Below are 13557 nucleotides of genomic sequence, written 5' to 3' on the forward strand. Positions count from 1 at the left end.
ACAGTGTAGAGGTCGGTTCACAGAGAGGCTGAGGCACTTGTCTCGAGCTGGGTCTCACACAGTGGCAGCAGCAGGCATGGGGAGAGGCAGGGGCATTCAAGAGCAATTTGGGAGGTTACAGAGGACAGGGCTTGGCCATTGGCTGGATGTGGGGGTGGGGGTGGGAGAGATGCCCAGGCGTCTGGCAGTTGCTTCTGGGAGATAGGGTGGGTGGAGCAGGTGTGGAAGAGGAGGCATGTGCAGGTGGGTAGACAACTGGGTTCACACGAGTTTGAGGACTCCGTGGGAGATCCCAGTGGAGATGCCCTGGGCATACAAATTTGAGCAGAGGCAGTGAACAGCTGGGGCTGGAACACTGATCTTCAGACCCTGTGCTGAGAGCTGGTTTCTCGCCACAGACTGGCCTCTGGTGGCCGTGGCTTCCTCTCACAGTGTCTCTGGCTTCCTGATACACGGAACTGTGAGCCCAAGATAGGATTTCTGTTTGCAGTACGGCCTTGACCTTCGGTGGTTACTGACCATCTCATCTGCAAAATGAGGCAGTGAGACCAGCTGTTGCCTGAGGGCTGCAGCCCTGCAGTTCTAGAATTCTGGGTAACACCCAGAATTGGGCCAGGAGCCTCATGAACACTTGTGCAAAGAGGTAGCACTTGGGATCCATGGCCTTTGCCGTAAAGAGAATTTGTTGAATGAGTAAATGATAAAGGCATGAGGGAATGAGTGAGAATTGAATGAAACAAAACAGAAGGTGCCAAAAAAATACATACACATTTTAAGAAAGGAAAAAACTGTTAAAATTGTAATAATACATACCGGTAACAAAAGATGAATACAAGTCATGTGTATACTTTTTTTGGCACCCTCGGTGTAAGTGTATAGCAGGTCCTTGAATAATATTTTTCGTTCAACGTTGTTTCATTATAATGTTGATGACAAAAAAACAACCAACCAACCAATTCCCAGCCGGGCCACTGTCTGTGTGGAGTTTGCATGTTCTCCCATGTCTTCGGGTGCTCCGGTTTCCTCCCACATCCCAAAGACGTGAGGTGATTGGCATGTCTGCATTGTCCCAATCTGAGTAAGTGTGAGTGGCCCTGTGATGGAAGGGTGTCCTGTCCAGGGTTGGTCCCGCCTTCCACCCTGAGCTTCTGGGGGAGGCCACCCGTGACCTTCAACTGAAATGAGAATGTTGGAAAATAATTTTCTTATTAATCTTTCTTAAATGTATGTATAGCTCACATTTACTTCAGTGTTCAATATTAGAAGTGTTTTGGGTCCTCATGTAGCAGTTTGGTGATGTGTTTGTGACCAGAAATAGGCCATAGGAACTTAGCTCTTGTGTCTTGTCAATTAACATACAGTAAATTGGTATCGTTGTACATCGTTTCGCTTGAAGTCTGTTTCCAGGAACCTATCAACCACGTTAAGTGGGGACTTACTGTATGAATAAGTGATGAAGTGTGCCTTAAATCCCTTCTAGAACATAGAGGCGTAGAATGAATCAATGATGAATGGATGCACTGTCTGGTATAGTCTTTTAGCAAATGAAAACCGTGGCTTTGCTGTCACTGGCTCATCCTATCAGTGCCTTTCATCCCCACCCCCAGCCTGCCCTGTGGACTGGCGGTGCGATGTGCTGGCTGTGCTGGCGTGTGCTGTGGCTGGGGGTCAGGAGCTGGCCTCCGGTGTGGGGGAAGGGCATCAGAAAGAGGCTGAGAGCACGGCAATTTGAAGTTCAAAGCCTGACCATCATTTCCTGATGTTTTCCAGAATGAGGGGGTATGGGAAGCAGCAAATCATCTTGGTTCCTGTGGCTCTACGTTTCTGTCAAGCCTGCAGCTGAAAATCCCAGCGTTTCCTTATTTCTGGCTCCACCCTGTCCTTATTTAGCCACTTGATCAAGGTCAAGGTACCTACCTTCTGCCCTCACCCCACCTCCCATATCTTTCCCTGGGCCAGTGGATATGGGAGAGTGGATTTCACTCTCTGGTCATGGTTGGGAAGTGGCAGGGAACTTAGGTTCAACTTGACGTTGCCGCCTTAGAAGCTGGGCGATTTCAGACACGTTTAACTTCTGTGAGCCTCTCAAATGGAGAGAATAATTCTCCCCCACGTGCCTGGCTCTTCCAAGTCTCAGCATCTATGTAGCGTGATACAAGTGTTTGGTGTTACTCATATCCGTCCCAGTTGTGTTGTATTGTGTCACCTGGAGATGAGGTGTGCCTTCTCGAACCTCTGTCCTATTGAGAGGAAAAAGCAACTCCGCCTCAGAGCTTTAACAGATAAGTCTCACTTCCTGTTTTAGACAGGAAGAGCTGCTTTGCTCACTGTTCCATGTGGACAGTCAGGTAAGTGGGACACAAACAGTCCTTTTCTAGCCTCTGAGACTTGTCAGGTGGTCTGATCTTCTGGCTGACTGACAGCTCCTGCCTTGTGGCTTACTCCTCAGAGGGGAGGTGCCCTTCCTATGTCAGGAAGGCTCAGTAACCATTTCCCACTCTGCCTGCTTTGGACTTTCAGAGCTGGCCAGGTTGATACTGAGGGGTAGTTGGGAGAGCTCTAGCCCCCATGATCTCCACCATAACCCCCAGTCACCCCTAAAGAATCAAAGCGTAAGTAGGGGCTGGCTTTGCAGACCCAACCCTAAATCAGGCCCTCCAGTCTCTCTCTGGCTCCTTCCTGCCGAATTTCTCCCGAGCCCCTCCTGTGGAACAGCAGGAGCCCAATTACTAGGGCTTTGAATATACTATATCAGCACCCAAGCACCAACCCTGCAGCCTGCTGGGAGAATCCCAGCACCCAGCGTGCTTATTACAGTTGGGAGTGAGAGGGGAGCATTATGGGCAGGGCCTCCGGGGGCTGTAGAGCTGGGGCTCCTGGGAAATTCTTGCTCACCAAACTCACAGGTACATAACCATGAACGAATTTACAGTGCAAACTAGGTGTGCAGTGAGGAACTGGACACACTGCCTGCCTCAATACCCCAGTGACACGATTGTGGTGAAAGTTCTTTGTGAAGTCAGAAAGAGCTAGGCAGAGTTCTGACTGCACTTTTTGCCGACTGTGTGGCTTCAAGCAGGCTTCAATCTCTCAGAGCCTTATCCTCAACAGTAGATGGGGATAATGCGATAGTCCCCAGCTCATAGACTTGTGAGGAATCAAAGAGGTGGTGAAGGTGAACAAAACACACAATGTCTGCTATGTGGTTAGTGCTCATAAAGGTGAGCTATCAGTATCATTAAGGATCTCACAGTCCAGAGGGGAGAGGTACTTATGCACAAATGAATGCCACCTCCTCCATGCAGCCCTTAGTCCCCAGGCAGGAAATGAGAGGCTACTTTTGGAAGCCCTGTTGCACTTTGCTTATCGCTCCGTCACATCCCCTATCTTCTCTTTCTGTGACTGTTTTTGCAGTTGTTTACATACCTGTCTTCCACGCTGGTCTACCAGTCCTCCCAGGGTAGGCGTGTGGAAATTCCTCTCTGAAATCAGCAAGGATATCCCCTCTGGGTCCCGTCTAATTCTAAGGGTGGGATTCTGTGAGAAGACCTGGACTCATGGTTTCTGTCTGGGCCTATTTGGGAAGGCTTTAGGGAGGAGGTGATGGCTAAGCTGGGCCTTAAAGCCTGTGTAGGATTTGGAATAGCAGCGATAGGCGTTTCAGGGGCAGCCAAAGGGGCAAGGGACATTGTGGCAGGCTGAGGCCTCACCAAGCAGCCTGTGGCACAGAGAGTGAGGGTCAGGGGTGGGTTCCATCTCAGCTCCCCCTCTGTGCCTCTGCCACCCTGGGCAAACACACCTCTTGCCCTGGGCTCTAGTCTCCCCTCTCAGGCAGCACATGGTCTTCTCTGTTCTGGAGGGGTTAATGGGAGGGTTGTTTGATTTTAAGGGTAAGGACGCAAGCCCACTTGCCCAGTCCTGGATAGATTTTCCACAACGTGTCTATATGTATATGTGGGCAGAAGCATGGTTTATGGAGAAAGGCTTGAGATAGCCAAACTGTCCTCACATAGCTGGGATTCCAGGGGACCCAGGCCACATCTAGGCAGGCTGGGGCTCAGGACATCCTGGCACGCTCACGGCATGCCACTGGCCCTCCCAGCGAGGACAGAGGAAAGCTGCAAAGCAGCTGCCACTCCTGCCACCCGAGCCTCCCACACGCCTCCTGCTGCCCCCAGTCCCCTCCCCCCCCCATTTCCAGAGGTCTCACAATGCTCCTATTGTCCACAACTCTGCCAGGCTGCCCCCCAGGGAGCAGTTCAGAGCCCAGGGCTTGGGCAGGACCCTGAATCCTGAGGCACAGCTGGGTAGAAAAACACAATGGTCAGACCCATATGGGACTGAGAATCCTAGAATCTGGTGGTCAGGGAAGCTTAGAAAAATGAAATTCTGGAATTAGAAGACCACAGGTGTCGAGGCTCCAGGCTGTCTGGACTGGACGGATGGCTCAGTTCCAAAGTCCCCCTCCCTCATCTGTTATTCTTTTCATATAAAATTCTACTTGCTCCACCTGACTTACCCAGATTTCTCATCTTGCAGTGATCTGCCCGTGGCCCCGGTGCTGTGTGGGCAAATTCTCTCTTGCTCATTTGAGGCTGGTTTTGTTTTCAAACTAGAGCCTGATTTGCTTCTAGCAATGTGAAACTGTAAACAATGTGTGTGGCTATGAGAAAATGAAAATGACTTTTTTTCTCCCTAAGTGACTGGTTAATACTGTGACCAGAGCAAGAGTTTAAAAATTAATCAGCAACACATACTTTATGATTCCACTTATATGTAGTACTTGTAAAAAATAAGTACTTGTAAAAAATGAGTCTGCCACACCCCCCAATCTCACTCCCAAGGTTTACCACTGACAGCATTTGGGCAGGTAACCTCTCTTCCCGACGTTAACAGCTGTGTGTTTTTCTGTTGTCCAGCTGTGCTGAAACTGCATCACCCAGTCCCCAGTGTTTTGCTGTGAACGAACAATGAACGTCTTTGTATGTACATCGGGGGCCGCTGGGATAGTATTTCTGGAGAACAAAATCTAGAAACAGGCCTGCTGCATCCTAGGGTGGGCAAACCCCCACCTTTTACAGATGTTGACATTAAACCTTAGACAGGTGACATTCTTGTTCAGGGTCTTGCAGCAAGTCAGTGGCATAGAGAGTAGGTGGTGGGTGAAATGGGGCCAGCCAGGTATCACCTTCCACCTGCGGAAACACACACGCACCCATGGACCTCTGGCTCTGAGAGAGAAGCAGCCCACCGGCCTCTGAAAAGGTGCAGAATCTGGTGGAATCAACAGCCAGAGGTTCCCAGAGCACTGATGAAATTCGTTTTCCCCACAACCTCTCCAGGGCTCCTCCATGGCGGTTCCTATGCCTTTTACCTTTCTGAAACTTATCTTGAGATCTCTGTGTGAAAATAAATGTAAACCATAGGCCCTGGTTATTCATTTACTCATTCATCCCAGTGCTCATTCTGTGTTAACTTCTCTCCCTCCCAGTGGTCGGTCAGCTTGTCTTTGCAGCCCTCCTAACAAAGCAGGTTGGCAGAAAGAATGGTAAATGGAAAGCATGGCACCCTGACCCCAACCAATCAGGGGCTTCCTCTGGATGCTTGCTGTTCCCTGGGCTTCCTTTTTCCTTGCTGGACAGAGTAGCAAGGAGTCTGTCTCTCTCACCAGGATCCTGCCCACTACTGGTATACGTGTGGCTATTACCTGGAATTCATTAGAAAGGATTCAAGCTCTGTCTGCAGTGACATCTCTCACTGGCTTGCATTCAGCTTGCTCTCTTGGGAGATGGGTATCATTCAACTCAAGTGTCCCCACCTCGAAGAGGCCTTCCCTGGCCGCCCTGTCGGTTCCATGGTTTCTATCACAGCACTTTGCTTTATTTTCTTCTGAGCACCTCTCACCATCTTTGTTGATTTGTTTGTTCCCTGCCCATCTTCCCAGCTAGAATGTTAGTTTCCTGAGGGCAGGAACCCTATCTCCCTTGGAGCTCCCCAGATGGGGAGCAGGTACTCAGTATTTGTTGGATCTGTGAATGTAAATGCTTGCACAAGGTCTGGAAGGCTAAGTTTCAAGCTGACAATGGGGGCTGCCACTTAGGAGGAGACTGAGCTTGAGAGAAGACAGTCAAGTAGGAACTTTAGGTTTACTTTATTTTTAAATATTTGATAAGGACAATGCATTCACTTCTTAATCGACAGTTAAACAAAATAAAGAAAAGCACTGAAATGAAGGGCCCAAAGCCCTCTATCCTAATCCTGAAATTATGACATGCTTTTGGACCAGTGACTCACCTGGCCGTCTGTGGCTTCTGACCTCACCTGTAAACACAGTCCCACCTCCTACCTGAACCTGGATTTACAGTCTGCACAGCATTTTTCCATCCATTATCTTACCTGATTACCCACAACCCTGGAACACAGGCAAAACAAAGATTATCATCTAGATTTTACAGGGTAGGAAATTGGGGCTCACAGGGCTGAGTCGTCTGGCCTGTGGTCACACAGGCCCTTATTTCCTATCATGGTGAGCTGACTCAGGAATGAGTTTATAAAACACAGAAATGGCTAATAGGGGCCCAGAGGGCGGTGCCATGTAAGCTATTATTACAGCAACGGGGATCAAGTCAGATCTGAGCCGTCTTCAGGGACCTGAAGGGAGCCCCTTAGGCTGGAGAGGACAGGGACAGGGATATAATACCTCCTGGGTTTTAATGAGAATCCTGGTGGACTTTGAAGGCCAAGGTGGGTGCTGGTATCAGGGTCCTGAGACCAGGCCCCTGATTTAATAAGCGTGCCTGGAAAGTTCCTTTCCTGGAGGTGTTTTCCTTTAGAGGACAGGGAAGGTGGGAGGTGGCAGCGCAGGCTGGTGAGGGGCCAAGCAGGCTGGCCAGGCATCCTGGCCCATGGCAGCCCCTTTCTAGGTAGCCTGACAGTCTACCTTCTGGGCCTAGGCGGTGGGCTTCCAGCCTCAGAGCCAGGGTTGGGTTCCCAAGGCCGGGATCCCCTTCCCCAGGTCATTGTATCCTGGGATGGGACTCAGTGGGCCTTTGAGGACGTGGGATTCTCCAAGTTGGCCTTTCTCCTTGATCATGTCCTCAAAAGAGCCCAAGTGACAAGCTGGGGACGAAATGTTCTCAGTCCATTTTACCACAAGTGCACTGGGCATCAGGTATCAATAGTTAGCATTTATGAGTGACGACTAAAGGATCAGGCACATTATATCTTAATTCTCTCAGCCACCTTGTAAAGAAGAAATTATCCCCATTTTTAAGATGTAGAAACTGAGGTTCAGGTTCAGGGCAGCTCAAGATTACACGTCTGGGAGAGTGGGGAAAGCCAGGATGGGAGCCTATGTCATTGTGACTCCCATACCCCCCCAGGGCTAGGGGTGACAGTGACTAAGATCCTGCTCCTTCCCTTGGGGGGTGGAGTCAGAGACCGATCCCAGCTAACTATTGCACTGGTCAGTGACATCACCGCCAAGGCAGCTGACAGCCAGCCCTGTGGAAGGCTGATGCATCTCCTGGAGGAGGAAAGGCCTCTGGGGAGGGGTCGCTTACCCAAAACTTTAAGGGGAAGCAAGTGGAGAATGATGCTGTGAAGTTTCCAGGCCAGACACCCGATGCCCTGCCAGCCAAGGGCCTGCTTCCCATGGTCCCTCCCCATAGGAGTCCAACCCACCACCACCCTAATCATGGCAGGAGAGGGGCCCCAGTGGGGAGTGGGCCTACAGGGCAGGGCAGGAGAACTCTGTAGGACAGGTGGTCAGGCTCAATACACCCCTGGGTGGACACCTGGACTGATGGTGGTGTGGGGAACATGGCGTCTCCCTGGCAGGCTATGGAGGAAGGCAAAATTACCTGGAGGTCAGGGATGTTTTGGAGTGATGAGATGGGGTGAGGGAAGCTGGTGACCATCTGTGGGTGCTTCGGGGTCTGCAGGGGCACCTCCTGAGGTGGGGGGAATGCCTCCACAAAGTTTCAGGCCAGGGGAGTTGGGTGGGGGATTTGCAGGTTCTCACGCCAAAGACTGGGAAGGATTCTGGATGGGAGGAAGAGGAGTTCCCGGTGGGCAGGCTGGTGCAGGTGGGGAGTGGAGGAAGTCATCATGGGAACCGGCTAGTTGCGGTGGGTAGGGGTTCAGGGCTGTCCCAGAGTTCTTTGAGAGGTCACCGTGGGGAACGGGAGACTGGGGATCGCCCAGGAGAGGGGCGGTGGGGTGTCGGGGCCTCTGTGTGTGTGTGTGTGTGTGTGTGTGTGTGTGTGTATGGGGGGGTGTCTGCGTCTGGGGGCGGAGCCATCGCTGGGTGTCGGGGCCTCTGTGTGTGTGTGTGTGTGTGTGTGTGTGTGTGTGTGTGTGGTGTGTGTGTGGAGGGGGGGTCTGCGTCTGGGGGCGGAGCCATCGCTGGGTGGGGCAGCAGGCCGCCGCCCCCTCCCCGCTCCCCGGCGGCGGCGGGCGGGGACCGAGGCCAGCGGGACGCCGGCGCCCGCGGCCGGCTCTTTGCAAGCGGAGCCGGCGGCAGTGAGTAGGCGGCGGTCGGCCGGGCAGGTCCGGGCAGGTCCGGGCGGGGAGCAGTCAGCCGAGCCGGGACCCCGCGCCGGAGCCCGAGCCTAGGACACCGAGACCGCGGCCCCGCCTCCTCCCCGCCCTTTGCCAACCGGTCGGCGCCCGGAGCTCGGAGCAGCGCAGAGCAGGGCCGCGCCGGAGCCGCCCGTGGCGGGCCAGAGGGTGAAGCCTGATCCCGGCGGCGCCCGGAGCCGGGCCGAGCCCCGCGAAGCTCATGGCGGGGCCGCGGGGTGCGTTGCTGGCCTGGTGCCGCCGCCAGTGCGAGGGCTACCGCGACGTGGACATCCGCGACCTGAGCAGCTCCTTCCGGGACGGCCTGGCCTTCTGCGCCATCCTGCACCGGCACCGGCCGGACCTGCTGTGAGTGCCGGGAGGGCGGGCGGGAGAGTCGGGGCGCAGGGCGGCGGGGCCTGGGCCGGGGACCCCCGCCCCCCTTAGTGACGCGGTGCCCGGGCGGTGGCAGGCGCCGCCCCCCGGAGACCGAGACGCCGACCCTACCGACCGGCCCTGAACGCCTTGAGGGTCACTGAGACCCCCGAACCGCAGCACCCCCTCCTCCACCAGGCCTCTGACCCCGCCTACTGGAACTCAGAAGCCACCACCGCATGCTGGTCCCTCCGCGGCAGGGGTGGGAGGGGGGTGGCCCCGCCCACAGGGCATTGGTTTTCGCCAAAGGGACACAGCCCCCCAAGGCCTTGACTCTTTGAAGGGGCACCGAACCTTCCTTGGGGGAACCCTGGGCCTACACTAAACTCCTCTCAAACAGTCACACTGAGCACCCCACTCTTGGTGAGGCGTTGAGGCCTGTTCCCTCTGTGGGAGCCCCCCTTGCTCTGAGTGCAGTGAACCTCACTTCTCTGATTCTCCCATGCGATCTTTGTCTCTAGGGCACTAGTACAGTGCCTGGCACGGAGGGGCCCCTAGGTTAACAGTGGTTGGATGAATGGATGTACCCCCCCACACACACATATACACACACACACAATTAGGACACAGGTCAGGTGTGTGCCCAGTGGCCCTGCCATCTTCAGTGGGGCAGGAAGGCCAAGTGAAGACTCACAATGTGTTCTATTGATAGCCGTCAATGGGCGCTCCAGGGTATGAAATGCCCCCTTCTTGCCCCCAGCTGTCCAGTGACGTTCTCATGGGAAAATTTATTCAGCTCTCCAGAGCAGTTGAAGTTGACTTAGGGCTTCTATCAGCTCCCTATGCCTTGGGCCCTGGCACCTCTTCCATCCATCCATTCATTCATTCATTCATGAAACACTAAGTGAAAGTTTATCTGGTGCCAGTCATTCTTTTTGCTTCCTATCGAATGTTCAATTTGGGAACAAGAGTCATGGTTCTTGCCTCTCTTGCCTACAGTCCCCGCACCAAGGGTGCCCCGAGCCTGGCAGGTCCTGGAGTCTCTGTCTGTTCCACTTCCAGACCTACTCTCCCCGAGGTTGGCACCTGGGAGGGCTTTGAGGAAGGAGGGAAGAAAGGAAAGGATTGCTTCAGGGATTCGGTGGCACGTGCACTGGTTTACTGTGTATTGTGTGGCACAATGTCTGTGGGTGATGGGTCGGGCCCTGTGTTGGGCCCTAGAGGAGAGTGTTTTGGGGGTGTGGATACAGAAGTAAACAAGATGAGGTGAAGATGTAGGTGGGCTGTGCCCGCTGGGTGGCATGGGACAGCTGCACTAGGGACTTGGACGGAGAAGGGCACCTGGATTGGAATGGAGGCTTGTTTTTGCTGGAGGGGCAGGTGGTGAGGCAGGAGGCAGAGGACATGGCCAGTGTGTGAAGAGACTTGGGTGTCAAGCGAAGCTGTGTGGTGGGCCTGAGCCTGCCAGCATCAAAGCTCAGGCTGCTTTGGTTTGCATTCAGCCCCTCCATGTCCCAGGTTGGCGGCCTTGGGTAAATCCCTCCAGGCATCAGTTTCCTCATCTGTAAAGTGGGGTTGATAATAAGACTGACCTCACAGGAGTGCCGTGAGGATTCAATGAGGTAATGAGCATTCAATTAACATGAGTTATTATAAGTAGTATAATTAGACAGTAGGGGGATGGTGGTGAGTGTCTTATTCTTTCATTTATTCAACAAGTATTTACAGAGTTACTGCTCTGTGCTGGGCACTGTGCCAGCAAAGAGACAAACCCACACGATCTCCCACAGCCTATGGGGTCACAGATATAAAAGCAGGGGATGATAATTCCCCGTGGGAAGTGCTGTATTAGAGGGCTGGGCTGGAAAGGCCTCCCAGATGTCACGTAGTCTTCAAGGAGATATCAAGAGCCAAGTCAGGGCTTTGGGGCAGAGGAAACACCTGAGCAGAGCCACAGGTAGCACTGCTGGAGCCCATGGCACAAGGCAGGGAGGGCCCGGAGCAGTAGCTGGGCCAGAGTGCTTCCCGCAAGGGGAGGGATGTGGCTGGAGTTGGTTTGGAATGGAGGGCGGCTCCCCTCCTGAGAAGATCCAGAATCACCAGCACCAGGGCTGCCAGCCCGTTGTTCCCCAAGACAGTCCTTTTGTCCTGCCACCCAGGACAAAAACTGAGGCCCGTGTGCCACATACGGCATAGAGTGGACCTCAGAGATGGATGGAGTGGCTTTCCACGAGAGTAGGGGTGGGGCAAGAATCATTTTCTGAAGTGGTTCAAGCTCCTGGCGCTGTGGGCCCTGGCTCTGCTGGGGGTGTGGCTATGCTGCGTGGTAAAGGGGCTGGTTCACTGCCCGCTTCCCCCAATCCAGGCGTCTTTAAGCTCCGTGGAGGGCAGACACCATGTGGGTTTCATTTTTGTGCCCTTCATCTCCCGCAGAGTCAAATAGAACTTCCCGGGCCTTTGAAAACTCTCAGAAAATCTGTGTTACTAAAGCCCAGATGTGGATTAGAGACAGAGATGGGGGTGGGGGAAAGGATGGAGGAAGAATTGTAGTATCTCCAGAGCCTGTATAGTTTTCACACTGCTTCCAGCATTTCTTCATTCAAAAAACATGTATTGAACACCTACTAAGTACCAAGAACTATGCAGGGTGTTTGGGGCACAGGGTGAACAAAATGTGACCCCAGCCTTGAGGAAACACTGTTGGGGAGACTGAAATAAACAGCTAGGTTGCTTTGTCTCATTTGGTCTGGGAGCAAGCCTTTGTCGGAGGCTTAGGCTGGGGTCCCCTCACCCTGTTCACAGCGTTCACAGACCAGGAGGCTGATGGTTAGAGAGGTTAAATAGCTTGCTGAGGGTCACGCTCTCAAGCAGTGACAAAGAAGGGGAGTTAGTGACCCCGCTGAGGGGAGAAGGAAGCAGCCTGGCCAGAGGTGGCAAGAGGGTGCTGAAGCTCATACACAGTCACCTCCCCTCTCCCAAGCCTGGGGCACTTCCTTCCAGGGTTCTCATGCCACCCTTTCCTGCCTTCGCCTCCACTCACTATACCTGGATTCTGTCTGGAGAAGCTAGGGGGCAGGAGGGCACGGGGAGGAGGGCATGCCTGCCTGCTCTCTCACATCTGTGAGGCCTGCACTTTACCAATCCTGGACTCCACCAGTCCGGCTGTCGGTACTCGAGCCTTCACCAATTTGCAGATGGGAAAATGAAGGCCTCGCGGACTGCTTGCTACATGGCCAAGGTCATACAGCCCAGCCTGGAAGAGCAGGACCTGGGACCCAGACCTCAGGGGATGTGCTGCCTGCCCCAGCGTCGGGGCCCACTTCCTTGGGCTGTCAGGCTGCAGTTTTCAGCCATACAAGGGCAAAGCTTTGGGCGGGTGCACCCAGGAGGCTGCCAGCAGGAAGGCATGGCTGCCTGGTGTACCAGTTTCTGCCACTCCAGCAGCCTGGAGCAGGGAGGGGTGACAGGGATAAATAAAGCCAGCAGGATGGCCAGCTGTTCTCTCCCAGGGTCTCCCAGGCAGGCCCTGCTGCCTCTCTCTTGTCCTAGCTTAGAAACTGGGAAACCTCTGTTTCCCCAAGAGAAGGCGCCCCCAGGAGTGGCCCAGCAGGGTTCGCCAGCCATTCAGCAGCTCTGGAGTATGTATGATTTCCAGTCTTGTTCAAACTTGTTCTATTTCTGGCCCCATTAAAAAACCTGATTCAGGCCAGGTTGGAATTCAGCATGTTGCTGTGACTTCTCCAGGTTTGTGACACACAGCAAGAGGACCAGGAATGTGGATTCTCAGGGCTGGCTGGTTTCCCTTCTCTGGGCCTCAGTGTCCTTATCTGTAACGTGGGGTAAATAAATACCTGCCAGATAGAGCTGAAAATTATTTCAAGACAGGAGCTCAGCACAGTGCCATGTGAGGTCTGCAATCCATGGATGTCCCTTTTATTACAAGTATTCGTCCTGGTCTTAGTTTTGTCTTTGTCGCTGACTCAGAACATTGCATCCTGGGGAAGGATGTCCAGAACTCGAAATGAGGGAAGGGATCTTCAACTCGAAAGCTTGAAGTTGAGCCCTACTGGTTGTGAGCGATTTGCAGTTTGCTTAGATGCTTCTGGGTGCCGTGAGCTCATCCTGTGCCCCCACAGGGCTGCCCTGGCTCTATGAGCATGTGCTTGTTGCCTCAGTTTCCTCCCAGACAGTCCACAGACCCCTCCCCCTGGGATGAGGTCACCTCCACCCAGCTCCTTCTAGACTCACACCCTTGCCCAGTCACCTTCTCAATGTTTCTCCTCCCTTTTGCCTCTTCAGAGATTTTGAGTCACTTTCCAAGGACAATGTCTTCGAGAATAACCATTTGGTAAGTCCCCAGACAGATGGCAGCCCAAGAGGCTGTGTGAGGGGGGTTGGGGGTGGGCAGGGGTCTTGCAGGGCAGGGGCTGTGTGGAGGGGCTCCTGGACCAGCTCCCAGAGGAGCTGCCTTGCACTCGGGCCCTGGCTGCTCCTCTCCCCCGCCCCCTGCTTCCCTCTGGCCCACTTGTGCCTGGAGCACCAGACCTCCAGGTCATCCTGTGGGGCCAGAGCTGAGGTGAGCCCATAGTCACCCCTGTCCTGGTCCCCGGATCCCCCTGAGGG

General features: G+C 53.8%; 1 protein-coding gene and 1 long non-coding RNA gene across 3 annotated transcripts in view; one reads left to right on the forward strand and one right to left on the reverse strand.

Moving 5' to 3' along the window:
- Positions 1-1042: 1042 nt before the first annotated feature.
- On the reverse strand, positions 1043-5174 carry LOC141570174 (uncharacterized). Its single transcript, XR_012494125.1, has 3 exons — positions 4520-5174; positions 3427-3482; positions 1043-2240 (listed from the first exon to the last, which is right to left on the reverse strand). It is a non-coding gene; the product is annotated as an uncharacterized LOC141570174 (long non-coding RNA).
- A 3234-nt stretch (positions 5175-8408) lies between these two features.
- Positions 8409-13557, forward strand: part of MICALL1 (MICAL like 1) — a 28388-nt gene continuing 23239 nt past the window's right edge. Inside the window, exons 1-2 of one of the 2 annotated variants that reach the window (XM_074326383.1) lie at positions 8409-8928; positions 13234-13282. In XM_074326383.1, the coding sequence (XP_074182484.1) occupies positions 8783-8928; positions 13234-13282 (195 nt within the window). In that variant the 5' untranslated portion in view covers positions 8409-8782. The remainder of the gene's footprint in view (positions 8929-13233; positions 13283-13557) is intronic. The other variant, XM_074326384.1, reaches the window with a different exon arrangement.

Source organism: Rhinolophus sinicus, linkage group LG02 (assembly GCF_036562045.2).
Source record: "Rhinolophus sinicus isolate RSC01 linkage group LG02, ASM3656204v1, whole genome shotgun sequence".
Classification (NCBI taxonomy): Eukaryota; Metazoa; Chordata; class Mammalia; order Chiroptera; family Rhinolophidae; genus Rhinolophus; species Rhinolophus sinicus.